This window comes from Ananas comosus, linkage group 24, assembly GCF_001540865.1.
Source record: "Ananas comosus cultivar F153 linkage group 24, ASM154086v1, whole genome shotgun sequence".
Classification (NCBI taxonomy): domain Eukaryota; kingdom Viridiplantae; phylum Streptophyta; class Magnoliopsida; order Poales; family Bromeliaceae; genus Ananas; species Ananas comosus.
In genome coordinates this window covers 6,057,718-6,077,661 of record NC_033644.1, presented here as the reverse complement: position 1 = coordinate 6,077,661, position 19,944 = coordinate 6,057,718, and the positions used below count along the sequence as shown (strand labels likewise).

Below are 19,944 nucleotides of genomic sequence, written 5' to 3'. Positions count from 1 at the left end.
TAATTGCTTAAAAGAAGTGCATGCTGAAATTACACCATAATATTATGTTTAGTCTGCTCCCAAAGGAGGTATAGACATGAAGATACATGGGCGATATAGGATAGTAATTTTTTTGGAACTTATTTGGAGAAATATGTCTGGCCAAAGCTAACAATTTTTTTATAGGGGCAATTGCCTATATATCCCTGAAAAGTTTCCGGTTTTCTTATTTACCCCTCTTAGAAGGCTAATATTGAAAATACCCTTCTTATGTTCCAAGTCTTTCTAATATACCCCTGTAGTTAAATTCCGTCGGTGAGCTGCCGTTATCTCTGAAAAATTATCATTTTGCCCATTTCAATATACCCTTGTACCGTAACTAACTTTTCTTATATACCCTTCATATAGCAAATACTTTTCTAATTTGCCCTTCAAATATCAATTAATTAATAAAGCACATCGGGAGCGAGCAGATGAACAGATGAGATCGATCGCAGCTAAACCAACCTTGGTGGTTAGAGGTATAGTTAGTTAATTCGGATTCGGTGAAAATTCGGTACAGATATAATTCGTCTTTTAATTTTTAAATTAGTTGAAAAATACGGCTAAAAAACGAATTCGGCAATTATTTCAGATACGTGATTTATACGNCCTCTCCGCGACGATGGGGTTGGGGTCGGGGTTGGGGACGACGATAGGGGGAGGAGGAAGAAGGAGAATGACGAAGAGGATGAGGAGGATAACTTAAGGAATTAGTATAATATGGTAGGGACAAAATAGGTATTTTATTTAGATTTTAACTCTAGTATACATTTAACCCATGGTTAACCCGAGTTAAGCTAACAGAGGATAACTGCAGGGATATTTTAGAATAACGGTGGAACATATGAAGGGCATTTTAGAAAGAAAAAAAAAAGCAGGGGTAGATCGGATATATCCGAGCGTATAAGGGGTATATATGCAATTATCCCTTTTTTATATGAAAAACTTGAAATTAACACGACCTACAGAAAGTTTAAATTAATCTCTGATAAAGAGATTGTATATTTATGGTCATAACTCTGCTCCCAAAGGAGGGTTATGATGTCATATAAAGCATATGCATAAAGAATGAAAAATACTTATGCTTATAATTCTGCTCCCAAAGGAGGTATTGTGATGTCATATAAAGTGTATTTTCAAATTTTTGTGTGGCAATTTTTGGATGTGGTATTTTATTGATAAAACATGCATTTTATTTTACATTTCAGCTATGACTTCATCCTTTGTTCCTATTGGTGATTCTGTTCCTGCGCTTAATGGCTCTAATTACTCGGAGTGGAAAGAACAGATCATGCTTACATTAGGGTGTATGGACCTTGATTTGGCTTTAAGAGAGAATAAACTTGCTCCTCTTACAGATAAAAGTACGCCAACCCAAACAGCATTTTCAGAAAAGTAGGAGTGCTCTAATTAGCTTAGTTTAATGCTGATGAAAGCGCGTGCCAGTAAAAACATTCGGAATTCAATTCCAGAATGTAAGACAGCCCGCAATTTCTTGAATTCTGTGGAGCAACAGTTTGTACGCTTCAGTAAAGCTTGGGCGAGCACCCTAATGAATAAACTGTTTTCCATGAAGCACTCTGGAAATGGCTCGATTCGCGAGCATATTATGGAAATACTAGATATTGCAGCTTAGCTCATTGTACTTGAAGTAACCATCTGTAATTCATTCTTAGTGCACTATATTTTGAACTCTTTGCAATCTGAATATGGACCATTTCAGATATCTTATAACACACATAAAGATAAATGGTCAATTAATGAATTGTTGATCATGTGTATGCAAGAGGAAGGCAGATTAATGCAAGAGAAACAAAATACAGTTAATTTTGTTTCTCAAAAGAGACAAATAAAGCGTGCTAAGAATGGTAAGGGCAAGAATGACTCAAAAGGAAAGAATAAGGAAGTTCCATCTAGTTCACAAGGTCAATTAAGTAATTGGACTCCCAAGTGCTTCTTTTGTAAGAAAAAGGGCCATATAAAAAAAGACTGCATCAGAAATGGCTCCAGAAGAAGAGTAAGTTTTTTGTTTTGATGCATAAGTTGCATTTAGTTACTGTTCCATCTAATACTTGGTGGATTGACTCTGGTGCCACATGCCACGTGGCAAATTCTGTGCAGGAATTTCGGAACCGCAGAAAACCCAGTAAAGATGAAGCCACATCTATACAGCTGAAGAAAATCCAACTAAAGTAGAATTTATAGGAACATTTAGATTAGTTCTTTCTACTGGTCATATTTTGGATTTAGAAGATACATTTTATGTTCCAAATTTTTCCAAGAATTTAATTTCTATTTCGAAACTTATTGGTTTGGGATATAGTTTCAGTTTTGATAATAAAGATTTTTCTTTATCCTATAAATCTCAGATAGTTGGCTATGGTGTTTTGAAAAATAATCTATATAAAGTATCTTTAGATCATTCATATAGTGAAATCCTTCTTACCATGCATGAAATTGTTGAATCAAAATATGGCATTAATAATGAAAGGTTATCCATATTATGGCATAAGAGGTTGGGACACATCTCGAAATAGAGAATCCAAAGGTTAATTAGAGAAGACATTTTAGATAATCTCTACTTCTCTGACTTTGGAACGTGTGTGGACTGCATAAAGGAAAAGCAGACCAAAACCTTCTCTAAAGGTGTTAAAAGATGTGATGGAATATTAGAGTTGATTCGTACCAATATATGCGGATCTCTTTCTCTCTCAATTACTGGCCATAAATATTTTATCACATTTACTGATGACTACTCTCGATAGGCTATCTCTATTAGCTTAAAGAAAAATCTGAAGTATTAGATGCCTTTAAGGCATATAAGGCTGAAGTAGAGAATCAACTCAAGAAAAGGATAAAAGTAATCAGATCAGATAGGAGTGATGGATATTTTGGTAGACAAATAGATAAAGGCCAAATTCTTGGGCCTTTTGCTAAGTTTCTGGAGCAGTGCGGAATTGTTCCATAGTACATTATGCGAGGGACACCTTATCAGAATGATGTTGCTGAAAGAAAGAACCGCACATTAATTGATATGCTCAGGAGCATGATCAGTAATTTTACCCTTCCGATATCATTGTGGGGTGAGGCACTCAAAACTGTCCTATATATACTTAATTGGGTTCCTACTAAAGCTGTCACTAAGACTCCTTTTGAGCTTTGGGCAGGTAGAAAACCCAGTTTAAAATATTTTCACACATAGGATTGTTAAGCTGAGGCCAAATTATATGATCCAGAAATAAAAAAATTTGATTCTGGAATCATATCAAGATATTTTATTGGTTATTCAGAAAGGTCCAAAGGGTATAAGTTTTACTGTCCATCGCTTCCTATAAAGATTGCAGAAATTAGAATAGCATGGTTTATTGAGGATGATACAATTAGTGGGAGTTCTGAACCTTGATTCATTGAATTTGAGGAAATTCAAGAGCATTCAGATTCTGTACATGACAAACCCACTATTGTCCCTCACGATTTGATGGTTCCTGTTCTAGTAGAACAACAAGTTGTTTTGGAACCACAAAACGATTGTGAACCTATCATTGATAATTCATATTAAGATGTACAAGTGGATAATTCACATCAAGATGTACAAGTGGATAATCCACATCAAAGTATATAAGTGAATAATCAGATAGATTTAAGAAGATCCTCAAGACAGAGAAGACCAGCTGTATCCAGTGATTGTATTATCTATCTTTATGAGAATGGCCAAAACCTAGATGATCCTTTTAGTTTTTCCCAAGCCATAAATAGTAGAAATTCTACGGAATGGTATAATGTCATGAAAGATGAGATTGAATCCATAAACCACAATAAAGTATGGGATCTTGTTGAGTTACCTATAGGAGTTAAACCTATAGGTTGCAAATAGGTTTATAAAACTAAATGAGACTCTAAAGGTAACATAAAGAGATATAAGTCTCGTTTTGTGGCAAAAGAATTTATTCAGAAAAAAGACAGTGACTATAAAGAGACTTTCTCTCTGGTATCCAGAAATGAATCTTTTCATATTATTATGGCTCTAGTTGCTCATTTCGATCACGAGCTACACCATATGGATATTAAAATAGCTTTTGTAAATGGGGATCTCTATGAAGAGGTGTATATGAATCAGCATGAAGGATTCTCACAAAAGGGAAAGAAGCACTTGGTATGTAAATTAAAGAAATCAATACATGGGCTAAAGCAGGCCTCCCGGCAATAGTATTTAAAGTTTAAACAAATCATTTTGACCTTTGGTTTTATGAAAAATATTGTTAATCAATGTATTTATCTAAAGGTTAGTGGAAGTAAAATAATTTTCTTAGTCCTTCATGTTGATGATATTTTGCTTGCCAGTAATGATCTTAGATTATTGCATAACACTAAAGAATTTCTTTTTCAAAATTTTGAAATGAAAGATTTAGGTGATGCCTCATATATTCTTGGTATTGAAATCAAAAGGGATAGTTATAAAGATTTACTCGGTCTATCTCAAGAGGCCTACATTAAGAAAGTTTTGAAAAATTTTGAAATGTATAATTATAAGCCCAATATTGCTCCTATCCAGAAGGGGGATAAGCTTAATGCTTTTTAGTGTCCCAAGAACCAATTAGAAATTGAACATATGAAAAACATATACTATGCCTCTTAAGTTGGTAGTCTTATGTATGCACAGACGTGCACATGTCTGAATATTGCTTTTGCCGTTGGATTACTTGGTAGGGAGTATTGGAAGGCTGCTAAGAAGGTTATGAGGTATTTGAAGGGAACTTTGAATCATATGCTGATATACAAGAGATCAAATCACTTGGAGCTGATCGGGTACTCGGACTCCGATTTTACTGGATGCCCAGATACTAGAAAGTCTACGACTGGGTATATTTTTCTACTTGCTGGTGGAGCGATATCATAAAAGAGCAGCAAACAAAGTGTTACTACTTCTTCGACCATGGCTGCTGAGTACATTGCATGTTACAAAACCACATCACAGGCTATTTGACTTAGGAATTTTATCACAGACTTAAGAATTGTGGACTCCATTGCTCGTCCAATAAAGATTTTCTTGATAGTTTAGCTGTCACGCCCCGAGACGCACCACTTTGGTTGGATTCGGACACGTCGACAAACCGTTGAACGGACACAGTCTCCCCTATACGTCCTAGGCGTCGCAAACAGTACAATTCAAGTGGTTCCAAACAGGAACAGAATTCATACACTGATTGCATAAGGAAGGCATCAAACATAAATTACTAAGCTACTACAAGCATTCACATTACATTGCATTCATTTTGCTTCCAAATACAGTCAACTTTAGTACAATTTGTTTCATTCTTTTCTACACCCTAAGCTATGCCGACTCAGGGTACTTCTATCTCTGGTCTCAAGTGGTAAGGTACTATCTACCGAGCTACACCCTTTCATCGCGTCGCCGCGCCGCTTACGTGAGGACCTGTAAAAATGGGGGTGAGAACTATAAACATAATTTCCAGTGGGTACGGCCAATCAAGGGAAGAGCTCAACCCACCAGGTCCAAAGGAGGCATCATAAGCAAGTTAGTTCAATAATTAAACATATAATTTTTATGCAGATAATAAAATCATGCTTATGCCTCACAAATGCAATAATGCAACCAATGCAAGTAGAGCTACCATTTCTACTTTCTATTTCGCTATTCATATCGTTTACAATCCACTTGTAAGGTTCATTTATTTTAGCCAAACTATACCACTCGACTCGTTCTTGAGTCAATTACCAGCGGACTACCGCTCATTGTCCAGGCTTGAGGTGAAGGACGTCTCACATACGCCTTAGCTTTAAATCCACTTGACTATAGATTATCCGTCGGGCGAGAAAAAACCAACATACCCTTGACCATAAGTCGCCTATCGGGCGAGGAGAACCACACATACCCGTTGGATCACTGCCGGGTGAGAAGAACCATACATACCCGCAGTTATGATTCACTTGCCGGGCGAGGAGAACCACACATACCCACAAGTATAATCCGCTGCTGAGCGAGGAGAACAACACATACTCGTAGCCACCAATCCTAGGGATTCCGGAATCCACTTCCCAAGTCTCAAGGGTTCATTACATACCCTATGTTGTCAACCTTTCTAGGTTCAAGTCATTTGTATCCTAGTGGTCATCCTACCACTATGTTTTATAACCTAAACTCTACAACACTAGATCCAATGTCCCTTCCTACCTAGGTTTATTTGACTCTAAGTTCAATGTCCAACCTATGTTCAATGACACTAGTTCAATGTCCAACCTATGTTCAATGACACTAGGTTCAATGTCCAATCATGTTGTTTTCTATAAAAAAAAAAAAAAAAAAAAAAAAAAAAAAAAAAAACCTCAGTTGAACTCCACGTAGAGGCAGGTAGGTAAAACCTCAGTTGTTTTCTATAAAAAAATCATGTTGTTTTCTATAAAAAAAAAACTCAGTTGAGTTCATCGACCTGTGTTTAACAACCATACCTAGGCATACACATATATCCTATATGTTCCACATGCCTATGTTCTTGTCCAATGATAGATTATGTACCCTAAGTAGCATACAATCTATGCCTACTCATTTAACCAATTAATCTATTATTACATGCATGCATCAATAAACCATACTTTACTCTTTTGACATGGAAGCGACCTAGTCACTTCGGTGAAGCACAACCCACCTCACAAGCTTCCTAATTGCTTGTAGACACTTGCAATTAGGCCAACCTCTTGGATCTCCAAGCTTGCTCCCAAGCTTTCATTGCCCTATAAAAGAGGTCTATACATTACCACTTTCGAACCACTAAACGATTTCTACTTTTGAAATCAAGTGGCCTCACATGATTTCATAACCCTCAATTAAGGTTCTAAAGGGTTAAAACAATTTGTAAGCCCTCCACTAACAAACCCCTCTTTCAACCTAGGGTTTTTCCAAAACTAGAGAAGAAATCCAAATCTCATGGTAAATCCCACTATTTGCCGTCTAGATTTACCTAGGGTTTACCAAAATCCTAAATTCAAGGATCAAACACAAAACCCTAATCTCATAATCCGAAAACGAACCTCGAGTCGGAAGCATTCCGAGCCACCAAGCACCCGAGAGTTCGATCTTCCACTCCTCCAAGCTTCCCGAGCTCGATCTCCACCAAGATCGCCGAGTTGGAGAGGAGGAAGAAGAGAGTGAGGGAGATGAACTCCTCTCTCTCTCTAACAGTGTGCGTGTGTGTGTTCGGCTGAGGGTAGGGGTTGGGAACCCCTTAATATAAGCCCCCAGTGAAATTACAATTTTGCCTCTCAAAATCAGCATTCTGGAAGGCTGAGTATCGGTACTAGGGTTCCCGTACCGGTACCCGGCCATCCAATACCGGTACCCCGTCTCAGTACCTCAAAACCCGAGAGCTAATATTCTTAGTTTTCTACTGCGTATCGGTACTCGATTTTTCAGTACCAATACCCAATACAAATCCAGTACCAGTACCCGAGCTCGGTTCCTCAGAACCCGAGAGCTCGAATTCCACATTTTGTATTGCGTACCGATACTCAGAATCCCAGTATCGGTACTCAACACAAATTCTACAACTTAGGCAGATTTCAGCTTTCCAAGTTCGTTTTCGAGTCCATTTTGCGCCGAAAACACTCGAATGCTCTCCAAACATCACTGGAACTTATTTAATAGCTTTTTAAGCTAGTTCCCACCAAAACTTTATAATTGCAGAAGTTCAGTATATTACGGTATAAACACTTAGATACTAAATATCTTGTTGTGTCAGGGAAGATAGAGGAATGTTATATTACAATTGAATACATCAGTACCAAGTGTATGACTGCAGACCCAATGACCAAGGGGCTGGCACCTGGGTCATATGCAAATCATGTTAAAAGTATGGGTTTGATTAGTTCTTTTGATGTATAAGATTATAATATTCTATCTTTTTAATAAAGTTAAAGTTTAATGCAGTTGTGTTGGATTATTTAATAGACATAAAGTTTTGTCTGTTAATAAATGGACATATAGGGCGTGTTTGGTTCGCTTTTTTTTTCACCCTGGAATCGGAATCGGAATGGGTGAATCCGTTTGTGGGTGTTTGGTACGCGGAAGTCCCATTCCGATTCCGATTCCCGAGTGGAATGGGAATCCCCCAATCACCCTTTTTTTCAATCCGGCCTAGGAGGCCGGATTGGAAGTTGAATCCAGACGGAATGGATATTAATTCGGATTAAATTTATTTTTTCAACTTTTTTAATTAAAATATGTGTTTAAATTTAGAAATTAAATTTTAAATTTTAAATTTTAATTTGAACTTGAATTAAAAATTAAAATTTAATCAAGTATTTCGAATCTAACTTATGAATTTGAATTTAAATTAAATTTTAATTTATATAAAGTTTTATTCAAATTTTATTTAAAACTTAAATTAAATTTATGGATTCAAATTAAAATTTAAATTGTAATTTTTAAGTTTGAATTTGAATAAATCGAAATTTAGTTTTATATTTCGAATTATCTACTCAACTTCAAAGTTTAATTTTTTAAAAAGAATAGATTTAAAATTTTGACATCATTTCAAAATTTTGATATAAAATTTTAATATTTAATTTTTAATTTGAATTTAAATTAATATATTATAAAGATAAAGTTAATATATTAATCTGATTACGTTTTTTATATTTACCTGAACCAAACACCGACAATGAGAATAATTTATTCCGATTCCGATTCAGGTGATGAACCAAACAGAATTCTGTAATGAGTCATTTCGATTCCGATTCCAGCTTATTTTGATTCCGATTCCGACTTCGAACCAAACACGCCCATAGTTTTAAGTTCATTTATAAAGTTGTGCCATATAAAGTACTCGGCTAGGAGATGAAAATAATATAGTAATTAGGCTAAATTACAGAAAACCCCCTGTCAAAAAGCGATTTTTCACTTCCCCCCCTGTCATTTAAAAACCTACACTTTGCCCCCTTGTAAAATTCAAAATGTGCACTTTGCCTCCTACCGTTAGTGATTCGTTGAGGTTCAGTTATAAAATATGTTTTTATACCAAAAATACCCCTCCGCCCTCTTTCTTGTTGCTTCGCCTTCCTCCGTCTCGCCGCCTCGCCCTTCTCCACTGCTTCGCCCTCGCCCACATCCCCGTCCGCGCCCACAAACACCTCTTCGCCCTCCTCCGCCGCCTCGCCTACGCCCTCGTTGCCGTTACCCACCTCTCCATCCACCTCTACCTCGATTTCCACACTACTGTTGCCGAAATTGAGGAGCGACGAGGGTGCAGGAGGAGAGGGGAGCAGGTGGAGAAGAAAATGGAGAGAAACCGCAACCGATTGAGGTGTGAACCGCGGCTGATTCAGGCTGCTGTTGAGAAAAATGAGGGAGGAGACGAAAATGGTAAGGGGCAAAATGGTCATTTTATCATCACAGTACACACCGTACCCTTCCTGTGAATATTTTTTATTTTACAAAGGGGCAAAGTGCAGGTTTTTAAATGACAGGGGGGAAAAGTGAAAAATCGGGTTTTGACGGGGGGGTTTTATGTAATTTAGTCTAATTATGGAAGAAAATTTTTAATATGAAAATGTGGACCGCCATAATTCCTATCATTGTAGTCTTTTATTTTGAGCTAAAGATTAAGCGAGTTCTGAGCTATTTGACTATAAAGTTTCAATAATATGTAATAAAGTTTGAAGCATCGAAAATCCATTCATAAAGTATGATTAATATAAGCCAAGCGGGAGATTGTTAGGATTTTCATAAATGTGGTCTAATTAATCATATTCAAATATGGATTTACTATAGATAAAGGTCAATTCTAATAGATATAGAATTATTTGATATAGTATATTTTATCACTATCCCATCTATTTAAATTAAATAGAATTCTCATCAGAGTTTGATGGGAAGTCGATTTGGACTCTATATAAAAGGGTATTGGTCCTTCCACCTTCTCATATGCGCATTCTGGTAAAGAATTACCATCGATTCCACACCATACGAGAGAGTGTCTGAGATAGGAGGAAAAACCAAATTACCCAAGTTCGATTCGTGACTTCCAGATCATAGCCGAACTTCTCGCTTCCGCAGATTAATCGAAGAATTTTTTCTCTTGAGTTATTTTATTTTATTTATGATTATGAATTTTGATATATATTTATTTTTATTGTTATCTTACATATCTATAAAGATCTATCATCTTCTTGTTTAGGCGTTAAGTAATTTTCAAATTGATAATAATTTTTAGTTGAGTTAAAGTCTAGTTTTTGTTTTGTTTTTTTTTTTTTGTTTTTTACCACCACTTATTTGATAAGAAATCAATGACTTCTGAATTGTAATTATTCTACTTTTTTATTTATTTTACTAACAATTTTTACATTATTGCATAAGAGGATAAAAAAGTTATAGTAATTAACTTTTTGCTATTTCTTTTATCTTCTTTTCTCTCTTGTAATTAATTTTGACATCACTTAATTAGGGTGAGGTAAATTACAGTATATTAAAAGCAGAGTTATCTCTTGCACGAATTTTATGCAATAATTTTTATTTTAAAAAAATAAAAATATAGATATTATTGGACATATCTGCTCCTGACTCGCCCGTCCTAGGGGTCTCGAGATAAATACTTTTTTTTTTTTATAGAAAAGGTTGCAAGCTACCTGCTTTATTCATTAGGTAAAATGAACTAGGCATACATGATGAAAGTAGGTAAGGCTTCCGAGAAGAGAAAAAGCAACAAAAGAAAATAAAGGTAAAGTTAAATTAAAAAGTAAAGAAAAAAAATAGAGGCTTACTAATAGATATCAAAAGAGGCTTAGGTGTTCAAAATGAAGATGAATAGGAATATAGGAAACAGAAGAATTTTCTTCACAAAATATATAAAGTTATTAATCAAATTCAGTACAAATTGTAATCATAGACCCCTTATTTAGAGAAATCACGTGAAAAATCTTGAAAAATAGTAGAATATAAAAATTTGAGCAGTATTAACCAAATCATGAGGACTATAAAATTCTAGCCCAACTCTATCTGATTGGTATAAAGTAAAAAAATGAAAGATAACAAAACTTGTCTAAAATAGCAAAATAAATAAAAAAATAAACGGGATTTGGACCCAGAGACAACATCGGATGCCAAAACTATTCCACCGAGGCATCTATAGTAAAAAACTGTTTTGACTGAGGCTACACATTCAAAACAAATATCTATGTAAAAATAATATTGTTTTACTAAACTCATATTCAAATCGCAATAAAATTCTCTCTCGAAAAAAAAAAAAAAAGGATAATTTTCTTTTTCCAAACAAATTTGGCCCAGACCAATTTCTCAAGAACTAAGTTGAGTCCAGTTATTTATGTTCAAGCTTNAAAAAAAAAAAAAAAAAAAAAAAAGACTTAAGCCGATCGAGCCTAAATAACTTGGTTAATTCCAAAGCCCTTTAAAATTGTATATACACCCCTTAACCCCTCTAACTTTTTTTTTAGGTTAACACCTTTAATAACTTTTTTGTTTTTCTATGTATCATTTTTTTCATTGATATCGTCTCAACTTTTAATTATTTTGATTTAAAATTCGTTAAAATTAACGACGCCATTAGTTTTAACCACTAACCAATAACAAAATCCACAATTCTTTTAGCTTTAAGAAAATAGTATTAAAGTTAATAGAATTACCATTGAATTCAACAAATTTTCATGTTAAGGAGCCTATTAAGGATTGATCGCAAGAGCAGCTCTCAACACTTAACCAAAGTTTTATTTTAGCCTATATTTTTGTAAAGTAAGCTTTAAGCTCCCTGAACTGTTATAAAAGTATCAAATTGATCCATTTGATCAAATGATGTAAAGTTCATTGATAGAAAAATGTGGTTCAGACACTTTAAAATATTCTTACAAGAAATTTTGAGCCACGAGGCTCCCATATCCAAAAACAAGAATAGACTCTTAAACTGAGCTTTTTTTTTTGTAGAAAGCAGAAGCACCTAGCTATTAATAAATTTGGGAATCCAATATAGATTATGACTTGGATCAAATCAATTTTATTTAATTAATTTATTCAGAGTTGCACTTTATCCCATATATGAAATAGAGCAAAAATTTTGAACTAGGACACCGACCCTCCCTGGTGCAAGTGGTAAAGAAATTGGCGATTGGTACCCGAGATCTCAAATCTGAAGTCTGATTGCTTCACATTTTCAGTTAAATTTATTTTTAAAAAAAAAATAAACGAAACAGGTAATATGCTACATTTCTCTCTTTCAAAAAAAGATTGAGCTAAGACGTACTTCAATTAAACAAATTTATTCTTAGGAGTTAGTATTTTACACCAGTTCAATATCTTTTTCTTTTTTTTTGAGAGAAAGAGATAGGTAGCACGCTATCCGCTTCGTTTATTTTATTTAGAAATAAATTTAGCTGGAAATGTGAATCAACTAGAATTCGAACTTGGAACCTCGGGTACTAACCACCAAGTCCTTTGCCACTTGCTCTAAGGATGGTCGGTCACCACTTCAATATCTAAACATGATTTCGAGTATGACTATGTACCACTAAAAAAATATTATATTATTATTTTTAGATCATCGAATTCTGGGCGAGCCGTTTGACCCGAGAAATCAGGCAATCAACAGCCAACCGGAATCTCACCCTCGCTTTTAACTCAAAATAAGAGGCGGCCCGAAACCGACTTTTCTCACGCCAGTCCACTTTTTTAAAACCCACCCAGCCGGCCAGCAAATGCCTTCTGGAAACCGTCAAGACAAGATTCCGAGCACGTGCCTGCAGACGGTTGCGAGTTCGTTGGGCGGCCCACTCGCAGGCGCGTCTGTTCCCCAATGGGCGGTGACTGGCGGTTGCTATTTTTTCATTGGCACAAGTGCTGTCCGTACAACTAATTACGGAACGATCCCAGGATTCTCATCCGACCGCTCAAAGAAGGTTCAAAGATAAATTGTCACCTCCACTTTGTGTATCCGTACGATATATGCATCACACATAATATTATTTTATTTTATTTTATTTTATTTTATTTTATTTTGTCCATTAAGGCTGTATAATCAAAATTTAATTTTCTAAGGTATCATTTGATTAGGATATAAACAAAAACTGTTTATTCTAAAAATGGGTATAAATTTAGTTATGAGTAAGAATTAGATAAATTTTACGTTTGAATTAAAATTAAATTATTTTTAAAAATAAGAAAAATAGATAAAATAAAATAAGAAAAATAGTGGGTAATTATAAATAAAAAATAATAATATTAGCCCTCTCATTATATTTGAATTTGAATTTTTAAATTTCAAATTTTAACTTTTAAATTTTAAAATTTAAAATTTAAAATTTTGATTGTTAGGTAAGTGATATCAAAAAATCGTAAAATTTATTTTTTAAATATTTTAAATTCGCTAGATTAATTTTAATGGAGTCGATCGTCTTTTCTTACTTTTCTTTTCTCTAAAATTTGTAAGTATCCCGCTTGAGGAGAATGTTCAAGAATGAAACTCGAAGAAATTTTGAAAGCTTAATCATAAAATACAAATTAAAAGTATGGAGACTTTTATACTCATAATAATCATAATAATACATAAGACTTTCATGCTCCGAACAGCACAGGAGACCTAGGCTAATTTTAGACTTCCGCTGCAACCTTGTGGGTAGAAATTTGAGTGTTCCGTGTAGAATTTGTGCGTCCAGCGGAGAGGAGCAATCATGCGGACCCACTGCTGACGTAATCAAGAGAGTCAAAGTCTGACCAAAACCGCCCGGCCACTCCTCCAGAAGGACAGGAACCGAGTAAGTCAACCACGGAGCCAGAAGTACTGGGGGTGCAGCTCGGAAGCTGACAGGGCGCCGTCCGGACGACCAACTCCATACGCCGCGCCGCATTCCTGGCACAGATTCCCTCCCGCCTCCCTCCAGCTGTTCTCCCTCCCCAACCCCACCGCCATATTTAAACCCCCTAAGATGCATGTCCCCCCATTTCACAACTGAATCTACACTGATCAGTAGTACTCTTCTATATATATATTTCTCTCTCTCTCTCTCTCTCTATATATATATATATATATTCCTCTCTTTGTAATTAATTAAAGTAAAGTCGATCGAAGAAGAAGATCAAAATGAGCGAGACGGGGTCCTACAGGACGGCGTGGTCGGCGCCGCCGCCGAAGCGGCCAGCGGGGCGGACCAAGTTCCGGGAGACGCGGCACCCGGTGTACAAGGGGGTGCGGCGGCGGGGAGCGGATCGGTGGGTCTGCGAGGTGCGGGAGCCCAACAAGAAGTCCAGGATTTGGGTCGGCACCTTCCCCACCCCCGAGATGGCCGCCCGCGCCCACGACGCCGCCGCCCTCGCCCTCCGCGGCGCCTCCGCCCCCCTCAACTTCGCCGATTCCGCCTCTCTAATCCTCCGCTCCCTCCCTTCCTCCTTCTCCGGGCCCCGCGACATCGCCCGCGCCGCAGCCGAGGCTGCTGAGGCCTTTCCCCCGCCGTCGACCGCCGATGCCGCTGCCGCCGCTGCCGCCGATGAGTCCGCGCCGTTGCTGTTGCAGTCGGATCCGGATGCGTTCGGATCGGCGGCGTGCGACGTCGGTGAGTGGACGGACGTGTACTACGCGAGCATGGCGGAGGGGCTGGTAATGGCGCCGCCGACGGTGGCCGGAGGAGGGTACGGCGATTGGGACGATGAGGATGGAGGCGGTGAGGTGTCACTGTGGAGCTACTAAATCTGAAATTATATTGAGATCGCCCCACATATACAGCAGAACTCGTCTTTCTTAATTGGAAATTTTTTATTTTCCTTTGATTATTATTATTATTATTATACCATTAATCGGCTACCGAACTTTAGGCCAACTTTTGTTTCGGTCGCTGAGAATTGTTTCGAGTTTAAAAACTCGATTCAGTTTATGCTAAATATATTTCTGAGACCATTTTCTACTCATTATTAGAAATTCATTCTTAATTTATCCAGCAAAAATCGTTATAAATCGTTGCTGTAAATTTTGTGATAATAAATGACTAAATAATATAATTTGTATTACTATAAAGGCGTAAATTGTTGCAATAAAAATATATTTAATAATAATTTAATTTTTAATGATAATAAATTAATGTAATAGAATAATATTGTTGTGGTGACTAGAGGGATCTTATTGGATAAAGTAATTCTAAGATTCCTTCAATATGTGGGGTCCTTAATTTGATCCCACTTTGTCTCCCTATTTAAAATTTGGAAAGAAAATATTGCTTACACCCGGTGCACACACACACATATATATATATATATATATATATATNGGGTATAAATTTAGTTATGAGTAAGAATTAGATAAATTTTACGTTTGAATTAAAATTAAATTATTTTTAAAAATAAGAAAAATAGATAAAATGAAATAAGAAAAATAATGGGTAATTATAAATAAAAAATAATAATATTAGTCCTCTCATTATATTTGAATTTTAAATTTTAAATTTTAAATTTTAAAATTTAAAATTTAAAATTTTGATTGTTAGGTAAGTGATATCAAAAGATCGCAAAATTTATTTTTTAAATATTTTAAATTTGCTAGATTAATTTTAATGGAGTCGATCGTCTTTTCTTACCTTTTTTTCTCTAAAATTTGTAAGTATTTCGCGTGAGAAGAATGTTTAAGAATGAAACTCGAAGAAATTTTGAAAGCTTAATCAAAAAATACAAATTAAAAATACGAAGACTTTTATACTCATAATAATCATAATAATACATAAGACTTTCATGCTCCGAACAGCACATGAGACCTAGGGTAATTTTAGACTTCCGCTGCAACCTTGTGGGTAGAAATTTGAGTGTTCCGTGTAGAATTTGTGCGTCCAGCGGAGAGGAGCAATCATGCGGGCCTACTGCTGACGTAATCAAGAGAGTCAAAGTCTGACCAAAACCGCCCGGCCACTCCTCCAGAAGGACAGCAACCAAGTACTGGGGGTGCAGCTCGGAAGCTGACAGGGCGCCGTCCGGACGACCAACTCCATACGCCGCGCCGCATTCCTGGCACAGATTCCCTCCCGCCTCCCTCCAGCTGCTCTCTCTCCCCATCCCCACCGCCATATTTAAACCCCCTAAGTAAGATGCATGTCCCCCCATTTCACAACTGAATCTACACTGATCAGTAGTACTCTTCTATATATATATTTCTCTTTCTCTCTCTCTCTCTCTATATATATATATTCCTCTCTTTCTAATTAATTAAAGTAAAGTCGATCGAAGAAGAAGATCAAAATGAGCGAGACGGGGTCCTACAGGACGGCGTGGTCGGCGCCGCCGCCGAAGCGGCCAGCGGGGCGGACCAAGTTCCGGGAGACGCGGCACCCGGTGTACAAGGGGGTGCGGCGGCGGGGAGCGGATCGGTGGGTCTGCGAGGTGCGGGAGCCCAACAAGAAGTCCAGGATTTGGGTCGGCACCTTCCCCACCCCCGAGATGGCCGCCCGCGCCCACGACGCCGCCGCCCTCGCCCTCCGCGGCGCCTCCGCCCCCCTCAACTTCGCCGATTCCGCCTCTCTAATCCTCCGCTCCCTCCCTTCCTCCTTCTCCGGGCCCCGTGACATCGCCCGCGCTGCAGCCGAGGCTGCTGAGGCCTTTCCCCCGCCGTCGACCGCCGATGCCGCCGCCGCCGCTGCCGCCGATGAGTCCGCGCCGTTGCTGTTGCAGTCGGATCCGGATGCGTTCGGATCGGCGGCGTGCGACGTCGGTGAGTGGACGGATGTGTACTACGCGAGCATGGCGGAGGGGCTGGTAATGGCGCCGCCGACGGTGGCCGGAGGAGGGTACGGCGATTGGGACGATGAGGATGGAGGCGGTGAGGTGTCACTGTGGAGCTACTAAATCTGAAATTATATTGAGATCGCCCCATATATACAGCAGAACTCGTCTTTCTTAATTGGAAATTTTTTGTTTTCCTTTGATTATTATTATTATTATTATACCATTAATCGGCTACCGAACTTTAGGCCAGCTTTTAGTTCGGTCGCTGAGAATTGTTTCGAGTTTAAAAACTCGATTCAGTTTATGCTAAATATACTTCCGAGACCATTTTCTACTCATTATTAGAAATTCATTCTTAATTTATCCAGCAAAAATCGTTATAAATCGTTGCTGTAAATTTTGTGATAATAAATGACTAAATAATATAATTTGTATTACTATAAAGGCGCAAATTGTTGCAATAAAAATATATTTAATAATAATTTAATTTTTAATGATAATAAATTGATGTAATAGAATAATATTGTTGTGGTGACTAGAGGGATCTTATTGGATAAAGTAATTCTAAGATTCCTTCAATATGTGGGGTCCTTAATTTGATCCCACTTTGTCTCCCTATTTAAAATTTGGAAAGAAAATATTGCTTACACCCGGTGCATGTNTATTCTTAAAAAATATGAGTATTTATGCTAATAGTATAAATCTTGAGAGGAAAAAAACTTAATTTAATAGCCGAATTTTTGATACCGAATTTTTAATTGGTAAACGTATAATATCCGTATAAATCACGTATCCGAATAATTGGTGAATCCGTTTTTTAGCCGTTTTTTTCAACGAATTTTAAAATTTAAAGACAAATTTTATCCGAATTATACCTGTACCGAATTTTTGCCGAATCCGAATTAACTAACTATGAAGCTAAATGAAGGGAATCCAATTTGAAGCAATAAATTCGCTGCCAAAAAAAATTCTAGTCAAAAGCTTAATGAAAATTCAATTTCAGCTCACATTATTAAATGCGCATATCTTTCGCCCCCGATCATTTATTTTATATTTCAATCAAATTGCCCACTAAGATATTGCCATTTTTTTTTTTTTGATTAAACAGGGAGCCCCTTATTTGAGAGTTGACAAAATACAAGATACAAGGTAATAGGAGAAACGTGGGTAAGCTTCAAACTCCTCCAGTCTCCCTAATCCCTCAGGGTAGAATTCCAAAGGTTAACCGACGATAGCACTTTGTTGCCCACTTCGTCGCTTCCCGCTGCTCGATTTTCGAATATTCGAGAGTTTCTTTCCTTCCAAAGCTCCCAACACGCCGCTGCGAAGAAGTGATCGAGGCGTAACTTTGCCTGACCTGACTGTGAATTCCTTGCTCTGCTCCATCTAATTGGCAGATCCCCCGGTAGATTTAATAAGAGATGTATAGTGGTCGGCATTCCATGTAGCAGGATGCTCCACAGGGACTTTGCATACGTACATTCGAAAAGTAAGTGTTCAAGGTTTTCTCCATTCCTGTGACACAGAGCACAAATCGACGGCCCCTGCCAGCCACGCTTGGACAGAGTGTCCGCCGTTAATACCCTATTCTTTGAGGCTAGCCACGTGAAAATTTTGATTTTGAGAGGAATTTTCAGTTTCCATAGCTGAGAGATCCTTCGATCAATGACACCCCCAAAGATGAGGAAGTTGTAAGCATTGTGGACTGAGAATTTCCTACCGTTGTTCCATCTCCAAGCAATCGAGTCCACATCGCTTGAAAGGGGAAAATCAACTACAAGGTCAGAGAAGCGCTGTATCTCATCCTGACCTTTCTCAATCAGCGGAGACACGAAACCATGATGGAGTTGTAGCGCGTACTTTGCAAGCCAAGTCTTGACCGACGCATGCTTGAGGTGCGCTGCAGCGTATAAATGAGGGAAGCTGGCCTGCAGGGTTGACTCCAAACACCAACGAGCATTCCAGAAAGGTGTATTTTTCCCGTTCGCCGTTAAATAGGAAATAGAAGTGAAGAACGGTGGAGCGGTTTTTAGGAGGTTTTTCCAAAGTGGTGAGCAACCAGCTGGAATTCTGCTGCTCAAGGAGAGCAGAAAGCGCTTGTAGTGTTTTTCTCTTATGAGCTGTACCCAAGGTAGTGCCGATGCAGTATGGAAATTCCAAAGACCCCTCATCAAAAGTGCAGAGTTCATACTTTTTAGGTGTCGCACGCCGATACCGCGTGGAAGTCATCGAACAGTGCCATTATATCATTTTTGAGAAGGTCCCAGTATTTTTGGTAGAACAACATTGGTAATCTGTCCGGCTCAGGTGCTTTTTCCGACGCACTAGAGAAGATCGCCTTCTTAACCTCTAATTCAGTAAAAGTTGCTTGAATATCCTATAGCATTCTCTGGTCATCTCCGTACAGCGTAGAGTAATTGATGCTGTTGCGTGAATCGCTAACAGTTCCCAGCTGGTTATGGAAGAAGTAGATATTGCCATTTTAACACCTAATAATTGGACATTTATTTAGATTAAAAGTATAAAATAAACAAAGTATAGATGAATTTGTGGTGCACATATACACATATAGATAAACAAAGTACTACGTACTAATCTTTATTCTAAACTAAGAGCTTAAGTGATCAGTTCCAAAAACTCAGAATCTCATAAATTTTGATTAAAAGTTTAAGAATCAAAATAACACGAAGTAAAAGTTCGAATACCGATAAGGCAATTTATACTCTTCTATTTTTATGCGAACTAGGCTGTAGCATTTCTTGAATTCAAAGGACGTTAGAAAAGTAGAAAAAAATTCATCGCATTGCAATAATTTTGTTTTAATGAATTTTTCATTATCAATAACTTTGTTAACTGTATAAGAAAATTTGTTATGTTACCATCAGGTAATGTTTGCCGCCTTAGTTTAAATCTCGCTATGAGGTAATTTTTGTATGATCTAATTTAATTTTTGACCATACGAACTTAACTAAAATAATAAAATTATAAATCTAGTTGTGAAAACTTAAAGAAGATTAGAACTAAAATCATAAATTAAAAAAAAACCTAAAGACTAATACTATTGTTGGATTTTATCCAATAATAAATTTTGATGATAACAAATAAATATTGAATTTAATTTGTCATTTAGCAATTTCAGGTTATAGTTGAATTTAAAGTGGCTCAAGTTGAACCGGAATTGATCAAAGGTAATCATTCAATCAAATTGT

General features: G+C 37.1%; 2 protein-coding genes across 2 annotated transcripts; both read left to right on the top strand.

Annotated features, from left to right (window-relative positions):
• LOC109728665 lies at positions 1,232 to 14,720 on the top strand. The gene is made up of 5 exons (XM_020259136.1): positions 1,232 to 1,385; positions 4,050 to 4,174; positions 4,682 to 4,881; positions 13,830 to 13,968; positions 14,106 to 14,720. The coding sequence occupies exons 1-5, from the start codon at positions 1,232 to 1,234 to the stop codon at positions 14,718 to 14,720; spliced, it is 1,233 nt and encodes a 410-aa protein (XP_020114725.1).
• LOC109728664 (dehydration-responsive element-binding protein 1C-like) lies at positions 15,768 to 16,855 on the top strand. Its single transcript, XM_020259134.1, has 2 exons — positions 15,768 to 15,779; positions 16,241 to 16,855. Exons 1-2 carry the CDS (start codon positions 15,768 to 15,770, stop codon positions 16,853 to 16,855), a joined length of 627 nt encoding a protein of 208 aa, XP_020114723.1.

Bases quoted from the DNA above. Each gene is read 5' to 3' on its own strand.
- LOC109728665 (XM_020259136.1), top strand. From the start codon at position 1,232: ATGACTTCATCCTTTGTTCCTATTGGTGATTCTGTTCCTGCGCTTAAT. The intron at 4,175-4,681 runs GTATGTAAATTA...ATGTATGCACAG, and splicing joins AAAAGGGAAAGAAGCACTTG to ACGTGCACATGTCTGAATAT. The intron at 13,969-14,105 runs GTCCCCCCATTT...AGTCGATCGAAG, and splicing joins TTAAACCCCCTAAGATGCAT to AAGAAGATCAAAATGAGCGA.